Genomic DNA, 20159 nt, shown 5'->3' on the forward strand with positions numbered 1-20159 from the left:
ATGTACACATCTTCATTTATACCCAGGGCTTTCATTGTACCAAATACTGCCCATTAAATGCAAATAACACCAAATGTTGATTTCTTAAAATGAAAAATGACCAAAGACAGCTTTTTGAAAAAAAAAATCTCACCAGAGCCTAATCTCCATGTTTTAATATGGCAATACCTGAAAGGAAGATGGCAATGGAAAGGAAGAAATGCTTTAGTAAAAAAGAGGGCCATTTACTGCTTTCATTTGTTTCCTGCAGTCGGGCTGGAATGTAAATGGTGTCTTGCAAGTGAAAAATAACTTTTCTTTTAGATGACCTGTTTAAAACTGGAAATACTGTTACAGTTTAAGAAACGCTTGTCAACCCCTGCCACTGATGCATAGAAAAAAAATGGGAAGCACATGGGACTTTGATCCCAAATTGTACACAGTTTTACCTTGTGCTTGTAGGTATGCAGGCTTTTTGCTCAGACAGCAAGGCTCGCAGGATGTGTTTGATTTTGTTCAAACAGGTTTCCAAAAATACAAACTTTGCTTATACGAACTTTGCTTTTCCTTCAACACCCATTAGATTTTTTACTGAATTCGCATCCAAAATGGGGAGCTTTTCACAGGGACTTTTTGTGGGAAATAGTTAGAACAAACTATTGCCTCTGTTTATTTCACACATTTCTGAAATTTAAGAAATTTTCCATACTTAATAGTGAAATGAATCAAATTTTCACTTTTTTTCCTATCAAACTTGTGAATAATTGCCATCCAAATCACTTCCTCCAGTGATGAGAGTTGCAAGGGCTGGGAGGGAAGAGCAGACCTCTGGCAGATTGCTCCCTTTTTCCCCATTGCCCACTCAGCCCAGATAGGGCAGTTTTGGATCCCATAAATGACGGCTATCTATCTTATTTTTTCCCCCGTCTTCTCTCTATTTCTTTATTTTTTTATTTATATTTCCTTTTTTTTTTTTGGAAATAGTTATTATTTGATAGGTTATTAATTCAACTGGAAACCGAGTGATTTTTGTAAGTGCCTTTCCGCTGGGATACCTTTCCAGCTTGCCACACTAAACTGCAGCACAGATGTTATGCACATTTAACTGTGCAGTCAGCGTGTGCATATTTTTAACATAACTTGTCTTGAAAATATTTATTCAAGCCAAGACAACAGAAAATTAGAGTAATTTGATTGCTCAGGCTTAAGGAATAGATTACTACTGTTCCAGATGTAAGAAACAACAGACTACTTACTCTCTCTAGACTGAAAAAATGTCATTGGCTCCTGATACCAACCATATTTGCTATTATGTTCATAGTAAATCTTTTCAAAGTTGAATACCTTTAAAGAGTTTCAGTTTAAACTTTTGCCAACTGGCATTACGAGAATTCCACCCCCCCCCCAAAAAAAATAAGCTTATTATGGAGGGTTTCAAAATACCCAGTGCTCCAAAGGTGCAATATTACAAAGCAAAGCTATAAATCATCTTTGCTGTGAAATAGGAGTGCCAGATATCTCCGCAGTGGACTTGGGCTCAGCAAGGCTTTCAGCAGTCAGCACTGATTAAGTTTAAAGATCAGGCAGCTGGCACAAAAGATGCGGGCTCTGGGTTGCAGTATTTATTTTTTTTTCTGGTCCTGAACTAAATCTTCTTTGCAATTATCACTCAACCTTTTGGACTTGTTCTCGCTGTTTTTCTTTCTCTTTGCATGACTTATGTTCAGTTATCATTTTATGCTTATTCTTCACCTTTGTGTCCCTCACCACATTTCTGAATGTATAGAAATATGCAAAAGGGAAGCAAGACAGAAAAGCCATCTTATCCAGAGTTTAAAATACATATTGTTAGTGGCTAGTGCTAGTAACTCTATGACCAGATTGTCAAGGCACTGTTGCACCCCAGAAGGATATTTTAAGACATTTTTCTGCAGCTGCAGCTCCTGTATCAGTCCTTCAGAAGTGTGTTTTGAGATGTAGGCTTATATTGCAGCATAGCATGCAAGCCCACGAGATATTTTTATGTGAACTGACCGACCGTAAGTGAAACTGCAAGGTTTGCAAGCAGGGCTAATCCGTTGTCTGCTCGTTTTTGTGCTCATGCATAAGAGCTGCCTTCATACATTTCACTTGGGTATTTGGATCTTGATGTCTTTTTGACTGTTTAACATAAACGTGGTGCCCACAGGTGTGGTGTTTCCTTCGTGTAAGAGCTGCCCATGCAGATGTAGAAACCAGGTTCACCGCTCCTTCCAAGGGTGACTTTCCAGTGTCTGCAGTCGCGTGGAGCTGGGCATCTACTCACAGGGAGACACCCTTTTTGCTATGGGTCCCATCTCCATTTTCTCCTGGGTTTGATTTTTATTTAATCTTTTCTTTTTGATGGTATTTGCAGCTTTTTGGTGCTTTTGAAGCCAGAGAGTCAATGACTAGTGGAGAGAGAATCGAGGTGCTGGGGGCACAGCCTGTTGAAGAAATAAGTGATTCTCCTCAAGCCCCACCAAGCATTGTGCAGGTCTTTTCTCCATAGGCTGATTTGTTTATTTTGAAGATTATTTTTCAGTGATTATGTCTCTCTTTCTTCAGACTTCGTTTTACAAGAAAAACCCACTATGCCTAGGGTTTTTCAGAAACTGTGCTGTGCAACATAATGCGTGCTTCGTTATGGATCTTCCCTCGCTGTCCCACCAGCTGCCTCTGCTCCAGTCAGACATGGGGAAAGGACTATAAAACCCTTGGTCCAGTGTCTGGTTTTACTTAAGTACCTTATTATTTTAGGGTGAAGATGAGTGCGAGGAAATAGTCTTCATAGTTGCTCTTGTACAATGGCTCCCTATGTTTGAAATTACTTCCTTAAGCCCATCCTTCTTTTCTCTTCTCTGGACAGCAAAGAATGTCATATTTTCCCTCCTCTGTCTGCAGTAATGCCATTTATTTCTCCTGTCTGAGCTGCGTGGAAGGCATCATTCAGCAGGGTAGTAAAGCACTGTTTCTTCTCCCTTTTGGATCGAACCTGGTGCTTACCTTAACCTGGGTGTAAATATGGATATCCTTATCGTCCCGCCACTGCACACCTCAAAGCCAGTTGTAGCCATCAGTGCTTGGGAAGAATAGCACTTTTTATCATGGTTCTCTAAAACTGAGGTGATGAAAGCAATATTTAAGTGGATAAATGTTTTGGGGCTGCTAATTGAGCAGAGTGGAGCTCTAGTAGTGCTGTGTATGCTCTCACTGCTGGAAATCTAGCTTAGTTGTCTGAAGGGAGGTTTCCTTCATTCCTGTCCTTCCACATTCACCTTTTAAAGAATACAAATGTTTGTGTATAAAAGGTCGTTAGGGGTTGACTTACTGCTTAAAAACCTGCACCTTGTGTCATTTTTCACATAATAGCCAGGATGGAGCACAGCACCCTTTAAAAAGGAACCTGAGCCATACTGCTAAATGTTAACTGACAGCCTAGTAAAAACAAAAGTCTTCATTTTTCTTATTTGTCTGCTTTCTAACCAGCCAGAAACTGCGCAGAGCGCCCTTATTAGATCTCCAAGTATGCAACGCGGAGAAATCCTTGGATTCTAAAATTGCTGAGTACACACAAATGGTGCCACAGTGTCCTCTGCCTCTGCCAAAGCAAATTTCGGAGTTATGTAATTCTTCTCTCCGGCGTGTGAGTGAGGTAAAGCCTTCAGCATGTCAGAGTGGCTCCTGAGAGCACATAATCTGTAGGGTCCTGCAGTTTTTGGGGTGGATTGCGAGGCGTTGGATGTGACAAAGCCCCGGCGGGCACTGGCCTCAGGGCCGGCCTGGTTCAGCTGGGCCTGGGCTGCAGCCTGTGGATGCGCCGGCTGCTCGGGTACCACAGGCTTCCCTAAGTTGACTGGTGGCTTCAAGGCACATTTTTTGGTTTAGTCTCCTGAATATGAGACCCATCATGTGCAAATAAACATAAAATTTAATTAAAACCTAGACCAAGGTGAAGTGGCCTTCAGTAGAGTGTGTGCAGATGAAAGGCCGGCTAGAAAGCTGGAGCTGCTTATCTAACGTGGGCAGTCAGTGCGTGATGGTTTAGAAGGGCTTTCAAACCTTTATGCCTCTTTCTTTGCTCTCACTTTACTTTTGTTGTTTTCCTTGCTTGTAACTGATAGAGGACTTGTGAACTAATAGCTTTCTAAGGCACTTTTCATCCACTTGTGCAGCTTTCAAAAGTGCTCAGCGTTTCCTAATTCAATAGCAGCTTTACTGTTGGCTTCAATGGAAGCAGAAGTGAGACCAAGTGCTTCTTTAAAAGCTGCATTGGTTTCCTCTGTTTTGTCTTTTTGTCTCTGCCAGTTCCTAGAATAAAGTTAGCATCATCAAGTGAGAATTGTAAGTTAAAAATTTCAGCATGTTCTTTGGTTTCTTTGCTTGACTCAAGGGTCATCAGACAGGCCTCTCGATGAGGCTGCGGCAGGGATGGGGCACGTCCAGACACTAATTAGCTGTTAAGATTTAGTTGTGAAGGAAAAATTCCTACTCAAATGTGTCCCTTTGCATACATGGGATTTTTTTTTTTTCCTTTTCTGGTACTGCATGTTGGTTTCGATCTACATTTGACTTCTCAGTGCTGGGGAAACTCCTGCTGCTCTCAGTGACCTCTTGCTGGCCTGGCTCTTTCCTTTCATTGGTGACACTTGTTACTGCTGGGACTTTCTTCTCACCCCAGCACATAAGAAGCTGATCCACCACACTGCTCACTTCCAAGCATTATGAAGTATTTTTGTATTTATTTATTTAAAAAGTAAACCCACCTGCGCTGCTTTTCATAAATACTTGCTGAGATCTCCACGAATCTACCATTCAGTGTTTATCCACTTGGAGCAGAGATCAAATTCTCCTTGCCTGGCACAACATCAAGCATAATGGCACTAAGCAAGCCAAATCCTGAAAGCTTTGGGCAGCCCTTTATTTATCCTGGTTAGTCAGAACTCCCTCGACCACAGTGGGAACTGGGAAGCAACATGTGGATGGGAGCCTCCAGCGGAAGAGCTGAGGGTGATACATGCAGGGCTGGCTCGGTGCGAGGTGCAGGGTGTCCCTGCCCACAGAAAGTCAGCTGCACTCGTGTGTGAAGGTTTACCAGAAAAATAAATAGGCTTTTTGGATCTGTAAAACGGGCAGACTCTTTAGGGTGCCACGTTTTGTGCCGCACAGTGTATGAATGCAGTGAGTATGCAGCTTTTCTTCTCTTCCCCTGCCACACATTAAGGTCTCTGGATGTAAAGGGAGACCTCTTGCAAGAGCCAGCTGGAAAATCCACATGTGCCTCGTCCTGCTCACCACCTCCATCTCCTCTCACCTCTGGCAAGTAAGAGTCTATCTTGGGGCTGATATAAGGGTGCAGGATACAAGGATGTCAGCCTTGTCTCTGATTCCATTTAAGTGAGTTCATTACCTGTTTAAACCCAGTAACATGCTGGAAGAAGTTTATTCTCATAAGGCAAAGCTGGAAAGTGTAATTTCCCAGTCTCATAGAAAAGTAGATTTGTTCTTCCTTGTTCTTCATTGGGTTTGCACGGAGAGGGGCTCTCTCAGCTCTCATCACTTATTTCTAGATTAGTCTCTTGAATTTGTTAGTGTAAAGCTGCACATGAATGCACAAGGATTTTTAGTCATTACTTCCAACGTGGAACATGCCTGGTATGTCCACAAGGGGTTCAGTTTGTTAAATCAGAAAGCCAAGAGCAAAGTTACAGCGATCTCCACAAGAGATGCTTCTCATTGAACATTGTGCTGTGGTTTCTGCTGTGAAATTCGGTGAGATATTCATGCCTGTGATGTGACGCTGCGCGTGTGGGATTGTGTGTCTGAATCCCAAACCTGTATCTGCTCAGTTGTGTGCACATGCATGTGTTTGTGTGCGTGTATGGATGTGTGCCTGTATGCATTAAATGGTTTCAGAGCTTTAAGCCAGTAATGCAAGGAAACCAAAATCACAGGGCATGATTTGCTCTGTGGTTTGGAGAGAACCACATCTTCGGAGAGGTCCCGCCTTCGGCATACCAAGCCCAGGCATTTCAAACGAGACACAATTTGCTGAGAAATGTGGTCAAAAAGACACTTTCACAGGATTGATATTTATGGTTTGTGTATGTTTGCACTGAAGGATCACAGCATTGTAGGATCATAGAATGGATTGGGTTGGAAGGGATTGTCTAGTTGCACCCCATGCCATAGGATGTTTCCCAGCACTGTCACAGTGGTACCACCTCAGGAGCCCTCAACGCAGCAGCACTAATTTCATCTCTTTGCCCAAAATATGTCTCTGTGTTGAGTCCAGTTCTCCTAGTCTATTCAGGTGTTGTTCATCTTTTTGTGAATATGCCTGCTAGTGGAGCTCTCATTGATTTTTGTCCTGCCCTGTCTTAAATTAAGGACATTTTCAATATGGATTCATATGAGAATAGGGAGATTTGCTCCATGCACATGCTTACAAGTCACCTGAAGTTCATGGTCCCTCCACTTTGAGTTGTAATATCGCAGAGGAGTCCTGGCACTGGGAGATCACACAATAGGGGAGAGAAGTTCAGCCCTTTCACCCTGTGCATTGCCCACAGGGTTGCTCCGTCTGCTGGTGGGGCTTCCTGCAACCAAATATAATGTCGTTATCAAATCAGTTCACCTAAGTGAAAACCCCTTCTCTTACTTCCTTCTGAGTTTTTAATGGCTAAATTTTTGAAACATTATTGTAATGCTATAATCTGTTATCCCTGGCACTCTGTAAACAGCATGACTAACAGCAGCTCACAAACCCGCTGTCAAAGTCAATTAATGTGGGAAGCTGGGTAAGAAAATACACAATTTAGCAGTGCTGTGTTTCAGGAGGACTAAAGGCATGCACAGACCTGAAACGGCTTCCAAAATCATCAGCTTCGGCTGGGTTTTGCAGGTAGCTCAGTACAGTCTGGATTAGGTTCAAATATTCCTTGAACATCCATGTATTAACTAATGGAAAGTTTTTGGTCTTGTACAGCCAGAGGGTAAGCAGTTTGATTACTTCAGCATTTGAATTTAAACTAAACACATGGTTGATTGCGGTACTTGACCAGGATCATGAAAATTAGGAGATGATCTGCCAGAATCAAACCCAGGCATTTCCAGCATCTTGCTGGTATCACTGGGGGAGCATTTGGACCTTGTGCAACCAGTGCTCTGCATCTGTCAGAGCTGAGAAGTGGGACAAAGCAGGAGATGCAACTCCTGGCAGAGGGAGGACGGGACCTGTGCGTGGATTTAAAGAAACCCCAAAAATTAAACAGAAGAATAGTTTGGCTTGACCATAAAGAGTCGTTTGGGAACTAATTACAGATGAGTGGAGAGAAATTGGAAGAGCAGTTTGTAAATAGTAGGTACAAAACTAACAAGAAGGCCAGAGGACAGTCTTTTGTTTCGTTTTCCCAGTGTTGTGTTTGCTTTGGAGCCTTCATGGAGAATTGGGTTCTCCATTATTTGCAAATAGGTCGCACAAAATAGTTCGAGTGACTGATGTTCATTAACCTGCTGGTCACATTTAGCCCTGTAATATGTATGAGCTCATCTGAACTCAGCAAATTCTGTGAGACTTGGGCTTACTTCAGCAGACACTCGCCCTCGTCACCTGCTGAGCTTGATATCACCGCAGTCCTTTGGCCCAAAGAGCAAGAAATTAGGAAGAGCAGTGCAAAAGCTGAGTGCTGGATCTGGATGCACCGTGCTCGGCCTGTTCGGCCTGCTCGGCCTGCCCTGCCTGACAGAGAAATCCTGGATCCATTTCCAAGCTAACGAGGTTCCTAAAGGATGGCAGTTGCCACGACTTTGAAACCTAACCCCAGTAGATCTGCAGTAGCATTACATGGAAAGCCTGGCTTTTTGTTTGTCGAGCTAATAAAAAAATCATCAGTTGGTTTATCCTTCCACGAGGCTTCCGCGGCTGCAAAAGCAGTTAAGCTCGAACAAGCCAACTCTGCCCTGCTCCTGTTTATTTCCTATTGTGCAGGCTGTTAACTTTTAGAGACTGTTTTTTTGTGTGTGTGGCACAGACATTACGGGGTCGTGAACACTGCAGATAGTTGTACTTCTGGGTGCAATTAAGGCAAAGGCTTGCGAAGTCGTAGTCGTGCTGTTCAGAAGCGGTGCTTTTGCAGCAACGATTTCTTCCATCCTGACTGTGCTTGAGAAAGTGCTGCATGATTTCAGAGTTCAGGAGGCTGACTTGGCCACGCTGCGGGGTTTGGGGTTGTTGTTGAGGTGCCAGCACGAGGCTTGCAGGGCTGCAGGACCCCGAGGCTGTGACGGGAGCCCTCCGAAGCTGGCCTCCTTCTGCAGCTGTTGAAATCAGGGGGAATCCAGCACAAGGGCACACTTAAATCACTAATGAAAGCATTTGAAAATCAAATATCAATGGCAATAAATTTGGGCCTACTGTTAAGTTTGGATTTCAGTTTTCTTGATATCAGAGAGATCTGAATTCAGGAGATGGTGCTGAACCTTTTCCGTAGCAAATCAGTTGCAGCTACGGCTCCTTAGTACATTAACCCATTCCAGCAATGAAGAGTTAAAAAAAACCAACTCCACAATAATAATGGAAACCTTTTGTGCAGACTAATTACGTGTATAATTGCTTCTGTTAGCTAGCTGTGGACAGCCCCAGTCTGGGGTCTCACGAGGATGGGACCAGGAGAGCGGCCCCTCAGGCGGCCCCGTGTCGTGTCAGCGTTGTGCACGGAGCCATCCAAAGGGATTTCAGTGCTCACCCCAGAGAGACCTTGCCTTGAGGCTGCAGGTAAAGGCAAGCTGGCCGGGGGACCTCAGTGGCTGTGCTCTCTGTGCTTGTTTTGCCTGCATGGGCAGGAGCTGGCAGGAACAGCAGCAGCACCCTGCCTCCAGCGCGCCTCTCGCCGAGCCCAGTGCTGCTCACACGCGCTCGCCAGCTCTTACTCACAAGTGTTGTCTGCTTGACTTCAAGGAAAAATTAAAAATTCAGCCTTTTAGCAGAAGAAATGAGGTTTTAAGTCTACCTGCTAAAACATGGAGGCTGTGAGGCTGCCTGAGATCAGGCTTGTGTGGGTTTTGCGCAGGGTGCAAGTTCCTCTCGAACAATCAATGTAGCTCAGTCCTGACTTGGCCAAAGCAACCAGCTCTGGCATCGGTTAAATATTTACATTCCCCCCTTTTTATATAAATTGTGCTCTATTAGCATATGTTTCACAGTGTATCCTTGTGTTTCAGCCTCTTTATAAATTTGGCAGTTTGTACATTAATCAACATCAACCGATGTAAAATCCTAGCCATGAGGCTGAAGCCGTCAAACGTGCAACATTTACTGTTTCATCATACGCAGCCAATAAGTCATGCTGCAATGTGTGCCTTGTACCAAGAGGATATGGTATAAAACGGAGCGTGTTTACACTAGGGAGACTTCTGTGTATTTAAGAAGTAATTGTTTCGGGACCGTTCATTAATTCATGAGCTGACATGGGTCCGTTTTTCCTCACTGCAACAAAAATAATTATCGAGCTCGAAAAATAATAATGAATTTGCACAGGGCAGACTTCTCCTGTAATTTTCTTCACGAGCTATAAGCGTTTAATTGTAGATTGGCGGTAGCCTTATCCACATTTCAATCACTCCTGGCCCTCAAGTGCCGAGGCGCAAGGAGTTACGGTGTGCTGCGATTTATGGTGGATGTAAATGATTTCTTGTTTGCCCTCCCTGTGCTTGGCTGGCTTTGCCTTCCTTAAAGCTTTCAGGGGTGGATTTAGTGCAGTGGCACTGATGGAAACCAGGGACAGGCGAGCAGGTGCAAGGCAAAGCCCTGGCTGGGCACTTCGTGCTTCGTCCCCAGGCACCTCTGTCCCAGCCGTGCGCTCGTGGGTGCTGCTCGGTTGTGCTGCTTTTGGAGATAAATCCACGGGAAGCCGTGTGGCTGTTGTGTCGGTGGAGGGGCAGCTCCCCAAAATGCTGGCACGGGGCGCTGATGCCTGCCGTGAGCCAAGCATCTGCAGCAGGCATGGGCCGGGTGATGGCAGCACTCGGAGCTGCGCTGCGAGAGCCCCTTCGTGCCTTGGGGGCACCTTCCAGGCTCAGGACCTTTGAGGGACTTGTTAGGAGAGCTCCCAGCCCCTGTCCCCACATGTTGCTGCCACGGTGTTACCCCAGAAAGTGCCTAACAGAGCACTGCCCTTCCTCCCTGGGCTCCTCACCACCCCAGGTGTTAAAATGTTCACCCTAACAGTGCCCCGGGATGTGTTCCTCCATCTCCCTGCCCTCTTGATATCTTGATGTTTCTTTGTGACTCCTCTGCTTCTTCTCATGGCCCCATTCCCCATCTCACCACCCAGTGATGTCCTGCTGCTGCTGCTGCTGGGTTTCTGCCTTTTCTCCATTGCAGTCATCCCGTTCCCTTTGTGGGGTTCCCACCTCCTCTTCTCTCCTTCCAGCAGTGCGAGGTGCTCAGAAGACGGCTCAGGGCATGGACAGGAACCCTCTCAGGGGGTTCCCCGGGTTTGCCCCCAATTCCTTGGCAGGAGAGGTCTGGGAGTTGTCACAGATCACGACCCTGCCTGGTCACCAGGAGCTGGAGCTGAGCATTTTCTGTGCCTGCCGAAACATCGGGGCCAGGCGATGTGCCTTGGGGTGCGAGCGTGGCCACGTTCCTGCCGGTCCTAAGCACAAAGACCCGACTGTGAGCTCTGCAGGGCTGGCGCTCAGCCAGCTGCCCATTTCTTTTCTCCGTTCCCCCCCCCCCGTCTTTAAAAGCTGCGGCTTGCTCCAGGGTGCAGTGTTTTGCTCTTCTTAAGTGGAACTGTTAACGACCCAATTTAGGCGATGTAAAGTGCACCCAGATTCCACAGTGACTTCTAAATCCATCCAACGTTAATGATAATCTGTAATTAATAGCCGCAGTGAAAAGGAGTTGTAGTTCGGTAATTAGAAATTTCGGATTAAAGTATTAGCATATAAAAAGGGCTTCTTAAAAACCTCTTCTTCCAAGAGACAGCTCTGATCCCGGGGAAGAAAACAGTTTTAAACTGATACGACCTCAGCCAAAGAGCAGCTTACTAAAAATACGGCAGTCGGCCCGGACTTGTGTAGGTCATTAGGAAGCTGCCAGCGTGTTTCAAGGTGCTTTAGGAGTTTTCAGGTATTGCCTACGTAGCAACTGTATAATTTTTTGATGGTATTGCCTATTGCTGTCCTTCCCAGTAGACCTCTTGGGTTGGGTGTTACTGGCAGCCTCTTAGGTACGGGAAACCCCCACGGCTGTCCACTGTGATATCTCGTGGGGTATCCTCATCAAAGAGAGCAGCTCCACAGGAGGACGTAGGGCAGAGCTTTCAGGTGCATGCAGGGCTCTTGGCTTCCCACCTCTGATCCCAAACAGGTCGGTCCTTCCACTTATAACGACCCCTCAGGAGCACAGAGCCTCCCAGGTCGTGAGATTGTTTCCTATGTGCTAATGGAAGCCCCGGTAGCAGGGACGGGGTGGCAGGGGCTGTGGTATAAATGATGTCCCTAACAATTTCCAGTCCTGCACTAAATTAAACCATCCTGTTGCACTTCTCGCTCTGGAAGCTGAAAATTAACGCATTGGATGTGTGAAATGCACAAAGCTCGAGTTGCTCATCGGTGTTGAAGATTTCCCTATCTGATGCCAATCATTAATCTGCCCCGGGCTATCAATAATGATATACTGCAGATAAAGAACAGACAGCTCTGCTTGGAAGTTTTACCCTGCCAGAGTGAGAACACAATTAACATTTGAAAGCTGTTAGCATCCTGCAGTATCATCTCGGCCCCTATCTGCGTGGAGCAGCCTGCGGAGCGAGAGCAAGCCTTTGCCAGTGGGAAACGTGGTTTCTAGCAGAGCAATGACTGCTGTGAGCATCTGCCTGTGCAAGGTGCTGGCACAACGAGCCCTGCATTTGCTGTTTCAGCCACGGGGTAACCAGGCAGAGGAAAGCTGAGGACTTAAAGGTAAGCATTGGAAGGAGAAATGCCGTTGTGCAACATTTCATCTCAGTGCATAGAGCTTGAGTTAAGGTCTGTTCTCCAGCAGCTTTTATTGCATCTAACGTACCTGCTGCTCTCCTTCAGAACATTTCAAGTGACAGTACAGAGGCTGACAGCTTCACCTGATCCTGCGGGGCTGAGTCTTTCAGCAGGAATGTGTTTTTACCACGAAGTGTTTGCTGTATCCTATTTTTACACATCATCACGTGCAGAAATCACTGTATCCATAACTAATCAATGGAAGGTTTGCCACCAACTTACATCACTGCATGCCAATAAAGGCAGTATATTCTCCTCGAGACACCTGCCTTACCTGAGGAGCAGAAATGCTCTCAATAATGTCCCATCTTCGCCCAGTTTGGCCTCATTCAGCTGAGTGCTGCCTTTGTGTGATTCCTGCCCCCGTTTGAAACACGAGGACTGGGTAACGCGGACGCGTCTCCTGACACGCAGAGGTACTGATGTCATGGAAATAAAATCCTTTCATGCATTGGAGATGTAAGCGACATTTGAGGGATGTATTATGGAAATCCAGGATGGTGCCAATTAAACAGACAAGAAAATTAGTGAATAATAGGCTGTATCCATTACAGCCTGCAGAAGGTATGTCTAGATTTCCTTCAGCACCTCCAGGGTGGGCTGTGGATGGGATGGTAACTGGCTGATTGCAAAACCTCCTATCTTGGGAGATCAGATGAGAACGTGTGGGGAGCTCACAAAGGATCAGTGAAACAGCGAACGCTGAAGGAAAAAGATGATGGAGATACGGCTAAGGAAAACAGCCACGGGGCGTATTTGTGGGAAGATCTTGGAAGAGATCAGTCAGGTAGGAACCAGACAAAGAGAAAGATGAAGTGTAGATGTGGAATGTGCAGAAAAGCAAAAATCCTGAACACTTAGAGTAATTAGGGCTTACTCTAATTCTGTATAATTTTATCTATGATTTCTGTTTCTCCAATATTATATCCAAACAATACAGCTAAAGACGACTACATTTGGAAGATTTTCATTCAGGTTTTTAAGGGGTTTCTTCTAAAACAGCTGCTATAAACAGTGATTTTACCAGTGATTTGGCCAAAACAGTGGTGCCCAAACCTGCTGTTAGGTTGTCCTGTCCTGACCCTCCTGACGGCGTGGGACGGCCCCCCCTCCGTACGTGGAGGAATGTCTTGCCCAATCTTGTTTTTAGTGTCTCGTGTAATTTGGGTTTTATCACTTCCTTAGGCAAATTCCTGCATAGGAGAACAAATCTCACTCAGCGCAGGCTTTCCATGCAGCTTCAGAAAGAGATTTGCAAATGGAAAACTTTGGTTTTTATTCAGTTTAAACATTAATTTTGCACGGTTTATTTCATTACTCAGACTTCGAACTGCTTGGTTACTTTAAAGTCCTTTTTGCTCTTTTTGCTATTCCGGGTGTCCTGCATCGAGGTCAGAATTGCAGATATCGCAGTCGTGTTCCTGCTTGTGTCAGACAAAATTGTGAACTCCATAATTTTGTAGGGCATGTAATGAGGGCATAGAAGGACCCACGGGTACGATACAAAGTGTGACAGAGGATGCCCTATTAGAAGATGCTTTGAATTATTTGTGTGCGTTCCAACTGGACTTATCTTCCACCTGGAAAAGTTGGGGTCCTGCAAGACCTGGGGTTTTCCTCTGTGCCACCAAGAAGAAATCCTGTCCCAGGCACCACACTGGCCATGCAAAGTCATACGTTCAGCAGCCATGCAGCCTCGTACAGCCCTCTGGCAAGCAGAATATCCACGTTCGTAGACTTATTTTGCTCTCTGCTTTGTTTCTGTACGGCAGATTTATTTCCCATGAAAATCTTCAATCATCTCGGGGCTCGGTGTCGTCCTAGCGATCTGCCTTCTTCCTGGTTTGACTTATATTCTCTTTACTTTGTGCAGCAGATGCAGAGCTCGGAGATATTAATTAGCCTGGGCACGGGGCCTGGATCTTCTCCTTTGTGGTTCTGTGGGCAGCGGACGAGGCTGCCCCGTCCTTTGATGGGTCTGTAGTCGTGACAGCACAAACACGAGGCCCTGAGTGATGGCTGCTGCTGGTGAGAAAATGAGGCAGTGGTGTGCGCCTGTGATAAGAACTGGCTCTGTAGTTTTTCTTCACGGGCAGCTTTCTGTAAACCTTATTGAAGTTTATTTAATCACAAAGGCTTTAAAAGGACTGACTTGTGTGAAATTCGCTCCACGCTTATGCAATATGGTAATAAAGTCAGATGTTAGCCTATTTCTCGGTGGGGAGGGTATCTGAATACACTCGGCTTGGCTTTTCACAGAGGTTTTAATTGAGTGTTGTGATTTCTCATTAACTTGAGACCAGCATTTCTTAATCGTGATAGGGGTTTGAACAGATACTTATCTTTTGTGCGTTAAGGATAAGATTCTTCATTCATCTGGGATGATTTCATCTATAAATAAAATCTTACCGGGGTAATGGGCCTCTGATGCTGATCACATTTCTCAGATTCCCTTTTTTTCAAACCAAATCTGGCTGTTCATATAGTTAAACCAGCGTGCAAGGGGGCGTTTTTAACAAATCAGGATTAATTTGATTAATTCTTAAACTCCTCATTTGATATCCAATTGCAGTACTAAGCATATGGGGTTTTCTTTTTTGGTGGTTTTTTTTTTTTTTGGATGGTGACACCAAATGGGCAAGGCTGTCAGTACATCCCCTGCGTGGGGTTCACAGGATGAGGGGAGCCGTTGCCTGCGGGATGTTTTGAAGGTTGGGGGCATGATGAGAGGGCTGGATGTGTCCTGGAGAGCTCGGTGTTGGGTGCTGGGTGCGCTCTGTGCTTCCCACGCAGCCGCTGGTGGCTCACAAGCTGAGCAGACCTGCTTTGAGGGTCGTTTGTATAAACCAGCATGATCATTGCAATGCACGTGAGGGGAAGCCAACTTCTGCTGGCCCTGAGGATGCAGTTTGGACTGAATTTGGCCCCAGTCACAGCCCATAGATCACTGCTCATCTGCTGTGCCGGGGGATGCACCCGGAGACCCAGATCTCAGCGCTGCTTTCCATCCAGGACTTGGTAATCAGGGTGCGTGAGTCTCCGGGAAAATGTTGCAGGCTCAACAGTGATTTGGTGGGCCATTAAGGGTTGTAAAGTCTGAAAAAAATAAGGGGGTGTGCTCATGCCTGTCTTCCTTGCACTGCCTCCTGCTCCTTAGCTCACGGCGGCTCCTGCGGCTGCCGCACAGGTGCCTCAGCCTTTCCTCCTCTGCAATACCCCCGTTTGGTGTAGAACAGAGCTGGAATCAAAGGATCTTGTTGGTGACTCTGGGTTAACCTGAACTATGGTTCAGGTTAAGGAGACACGACGTTACGAGATGCAATCCAGACCCTTTTTGAGTATTTAAGAGCTTTCCAAGCACAAGAGGCACTTTCGGAGTTGGTTGGCCGTTTTTCTGTACATTTGAGGGCGCAGAAACCTGGATTTCACAAACCCAAAGAAAAAAAAAAACTCTTACTCATTCCCAGTCTGTACTTTTTAAATGCATTTTGCTCCTGGAGGCAGAGCAAGGTGGCTTTGGTCCCAGGGGAGGAACCAGCCCGGGTCTTTGATCCTCCTCCCGGCCGTGACTCACCTCCCCTGGGCGCGCTTCTCACCTGGCTGGGGGCTGGGACTGGGTTTCTCCAAGGAGAGGTATCGCTGCCCTCACTTGCACACACAGCAGTCCTAAGTCATCGCAGGCTGACATTAAATTAATGCTTGACTTGATTGCTCGGTTACTTTTGCTTTCTGCATTCACTGGGAATGAACGGGACATCCCCACGCTGTGTGGCTGCTCAGCGTGCTCCTTTCGATCAAGTAATGGTTCGAAACCAGAGAATTAATTGAAGAAAAAAATAATGTGAACACTCTGGAGTTGTAAACAGCAAAATACTGTGTTTCGTCATGGTATTTTTAGTACTTATTCCTTTATTTTGGTTAATGTGTGTTAGCTGTCTGCAACATAAAGGGGGCTCTTAACACTGGGGTGTTTCCAGGTGAACAAAAGTAACGTTACCCACAGAAAATGCATTGTCAGGTGCAAAACTTGAATGAATGAGAAGCGTGAGGGGCTTCATCTGCTGATCGTGGGTTGGAGCTGTGCACTATGGACGTTTGAGATGGAGCTGGTCTCAACAAGAGGTGTATGGAAGGTGGTGGCACCTCTCTCAGAGGGGGTTGGTCCTAAGCCTGCAGGAGCTGCCCCATTTCTCAGGTAGGAGGCACGGAAAGGTGAGGCAGAGGAGACAAAGCATCCCAGCCTCTGGCACCGACCACGTCCTGGTCAGCATTTGGCCCTCGGGGCTGGCCCACTGCTTATTTTTCACCTCCTCGACATCTCAGCTCTAGTCTCCAGCAAATCCTGGCACTGTCGGCCACTGCGTCATCCTGTGCGGGTCACCACGAAGCTCCGGAGCCTCGCTGCTTGCCTCAAGCCTTGCAGGTTGCTCAGCCAGGCAGTCCCCAGCGTTTGGGTTAGTTAAGAAGCTGAACTTGCGTCTGGGGATAGCTGTCCTAAAAGGAGTAAAGGGTGGGGGGTGAATTTGTGATGGAGGTGTTGGAAAAAGCCCCACGGGGCGTGCACGGGTTCGTGGTGACATCTGAAGCCAGAGCAAGAAAGCAGGAGCCTTGCTCCTCGCACTGAGGGCACAGCACTGGAAAAGATGGCAAATACTTGGAAAAAAAATAATTTCACAAAAGCTTAAGTATGTTAAAGAGTAAACGGTTTAGGGGGATGGACACGGTGAGACAAAGCCTCACCTTGTATAAACGGGTGTTGCTGCTGACTTCAGAGCAGTGCCTTCGCACGGGGCTCAGGATCTGTCCCCATCAGTGGGTTTCGGCCCCGCGTATCTGCACAGGCCGGGGGCTGTGTTGGGAGGTGAGTTATAATGCCTGCACATTCTGTGTTTACATTGGAAATACTTGACAGAGTCTTAAATAAGCAGTGCTACCAGGTGGGCTTTTAAGAAAGACGATATTTATAAAAAGTGCAGTGGCTAAATCTGAACTTAACTGCTTCGTGCGTTTGTGTGACATCATGTTTACAATTTGCTCGTGATTTCTTAATGAAATAGAGAAGTTGCTCACCGATCACATAAAAGCAGAAGATCCTCGGGTATCCTTGTGCTGGGATTGCTTTGGAGTTAAAGGAACAAGCTGAAGGGACAGTGTCAAAAGAAGAACACTGCACTTTGTGATATTTAGTTCTTGTCTGGGTTCGTGGTGATGCTCAGCATCTCAGCTCTGTGTTTGTGGGCATTGGAGGTCCAGCCAGGGTGCAGAATCAGGCCACGAGGTTCCTTTGTAGCGAGTCTTTGTGTCTGACTCAGATCAGACACTGGCACATGGGGCAAATTCTGATTTTCATTTCAGATGTGCTGTCCTCTCCGGTGCTTGTCGCCGCAGCACCACTCTCCTCCTCTTCTAGTCCAAGCCCTGTTCCCAGGGCTGGGGCACGCAGGAAATTTGGAAGCGCACGGTGTTCCCATGGCACAGAATCACAGCATTGTCTAGGTTGGAAAGGACCAAGACCATCAGAAACCATCAACCTCACTTACTGAGTCCCAAAACTAACCCCATCCCGTGGTGCCACTCCACACATCTCTAAAGTACCTCCAGGGTTAGGGACCCCACCACTGCCCTGCGCAGCCCCTTCCAGTGCTTGGCCTCCCTCTCCCTAAGGAAATTCTTCCTCGTGTCCAGCCTAAACCCCTACTGGTGCAACTGGAGATTTGTGTAATGCGTGTGCCCCCCTCCTCTTCCCACCCTTCCTGTCCCTCACTCAATCTCCTATATACACGTAGTGATTCCCAGGGAAAACAGTGCCATAGCCACGAGGAAATGCTCCCCGTGTTCAGATCAGTCTCTCAAGCCTGTGTTTATGTGAGCCATGCGAGGGGTTTTCGTACAAGTAGCCCCATTAACTGCAGTGCGTAAATGGTGGCTCTTCTCGTGCACATGGCTTGGCAGGATTAAAATCTCTCGTAAATGTTAATAGATAACATGTTCAGCAGCGTCGGCGCATTGGTGTTTTTCTTTGCTGCAGCACTGCAGAGTCATTCTACCTCTATAAAACCCGTGGAGAGATTTTAAGGTGGGCCAAACACATCTCGGAGATTGGTTGCTTGATTAACACAAGGCCTCCCAGTGACAGCCCTGCAAAACAAGCTCCAGCTTGGCCCTGTGCCTTTTTCCACTTTGCTGGTTCTGCTACCCATATGTGTCAGCCTGCCAACGCACAGCATCGAGCGCATTTTAATAACTGCTGTTCCTCAAATAATTTTACTACTGCGACAGCAATTTTGTAAATGCTTCTTACACTCCTCACGGTACAAGATCAATATACCAACAGCATTTTTCTTCTCTTTTTCTCTTCCAGGAGCAAATTCATCGGTGGTTGCTGATTTCATGCCTACGTCGTCATGGAACATCTCAAGTGAATTAGATAAAGGTAAGTGGACAGAAAAATATAGAAAGATGGGAAACCAGGTTTTAAAATCTCAATTATTCTTCTTGACTCAGCCGCATCAGCAAGCAAAAGGATGAGGGGGCATTTAAGATCAATCTTGTTTGCCCTGTGATCATTTGACATTTAATTACGTGTGGTACTGTGATTTCTGGAGAATGCTGTGTTCGTTTCTTGTTCCATAAAATGTTCCACATGGTAAAAATATTTCAAGATGTGAGTTCTGTTAGTTTATGAACTGCTTGACATTTTGGCTGGTGGATCTTAGGATCTGATCTCAAAATTAACAAGCATCAGGCAGAGTCAGTTTGCCTCATTGTGTTTTATTGTGAAATTTAGAGGCTTTGAATTAATAGAAAGGAAAATGCATTTGCAAGTGGTAATTATGGGTGATTTTGAGCTTTCTGAAGGGTATATATTGTGAAAAAAGCTATATTTCTCATTCCCCTTCATTTTGTAAATTATGCACCACCAACTATTTAAACCAAATTGCTTAGCTTCCTGTAGCCCTTATTCCAAGGCAGTGGCCTGCAGCTTCTGAGTCAGTCTGGTCTTTGAAATGCTTCTGAGGTATCCTTTACAGTGGAGGATGCTGTTAGCCACACTAACTGTTCAATTTGTCAAACAATCTCTTTTCACTTGTGTATAATTTTGCCAACCATTAACTATTTAGACTGAAATTTCCCATAGTGGAGTTCTGCCACAGATGGTTTTTCCGAACGTTTTTGTCTGTATTTTGTTAATATTTTGTACGAGCATGTGTGCGTAAAGTTTAATGTTTAAGCTTAAATATGTTTTCTGTGTCTAAGTATGAAAAGAATCTGTAGCTCTGAGTTCTTTACGGAAGGGTTAACTCTTTCCCTGAGAGCAGTGGTACATCAGTTCTCCGGGCAGCATTTATTGCTGGGAGTGGGTTTGCTGGTGGTTTTATTCTTGCTAAAATGTGGCTGAATTGTAACTCCTTGCAAAACCGCAGCTGATGCACACTCAGGTGGAGACCTTTGTGAATTTGCCTGCAGACTCCTGCAGCTCTGCTGCTTGCTCTAACTGCGTACCAGACAGGAGAGGAATAAACCAAAAGTCTTGTGCTTTCCAGTGGGAAAGGCAGAAAAATATGTAGTTAGTAAGGCCAGGATTTCCAACTCACTGCAGATTGCTCTAAGAAGTCCTTGAGGGATGGATGTCCTGTCCCACTGCAGTGCCCATGGCATCACGGTGCCCCCAGCAGGCGTGGGCTGGGCACTGGGAATGTCCCAAAGCTGCTGAGGAACCCGAGCAGCATTCCCTAAGTAGGATGCCGCTGTGCTTCTTGCCTGGTTTGGCAGCTTTTTTGTTTTCAGGAGGTAAGAAGTGGCCTAGAAGGAGCAGGTAAAGGCCACAAAGGCAAACACTCCAACGTTAAGAAATGCCAAGGTAAGGCAATCGGACAGGGTTAATTCAGGCCCCCGATGTTATCCTTAGCAGGACCTTTATTAAGCTACAGGGGAGGTTTTCCTCTAGGAACCCAGCCCATCAGCACAGAAGTCAGTCACACTTTGTTGAGGTGACTGCAATATTTTTTTGCAGACCATCATCAGTGAGATATTCTTCATTCTCCCCTGTGAGCCCCAAGGGTTTGACAGGTGATGTGCCCATGGTCAGGCTGCTGTCTGGCACAGGGAAAGCTCTG

The 20159-nt window shown here is 46.0% G+C and overlaps 1 protein-coding gene across 9 annotated transcripts in view; it reads left to right on the top strand.

Annotated features, from left to right (window-relative positions):
- The window catches only part of ROR1 (receptor tyrosine kinase like orphan receptor 1), a 150999-nt gene that overhangs the window by 81842 nt on the left and 48998 nt on the right, over nucleotides 1-20159 (top strand). For all 9 annotated transcript variants that reach the window (XM_027462710.3, XM_027462707.3, XM_021274713.4 and 6 more), the window contains one exon: nucleotides 18404-18475. In XM_027462710.3, the coding sequence (XP_027318511.3) occupies nucleotides 18433-18475 (43 nt within the window). In that variant the 5' untranslated portion in view covers nucleotides 18404-18432. The remainder of the gene's footprint in view (nucleotides 1-18403; nucleotides 18476-20159) is intronic.

This window comes from Anas platyrhynchos, chromosome 8 (assembly GCF_047663525.1).
Source record: "Anas platyrhynchos isolate ZD024472 breed Pekin duck chromosome 8, IASCAAS_PekinDuck_T2T, whole genome shotgun sequence".
Classification (NCBI taxonomy): Eukaryota; Metazoa; Chordata; class Aves; order Anseriformes; family Anatidae; genus Anas; species Anas platyrhynchos.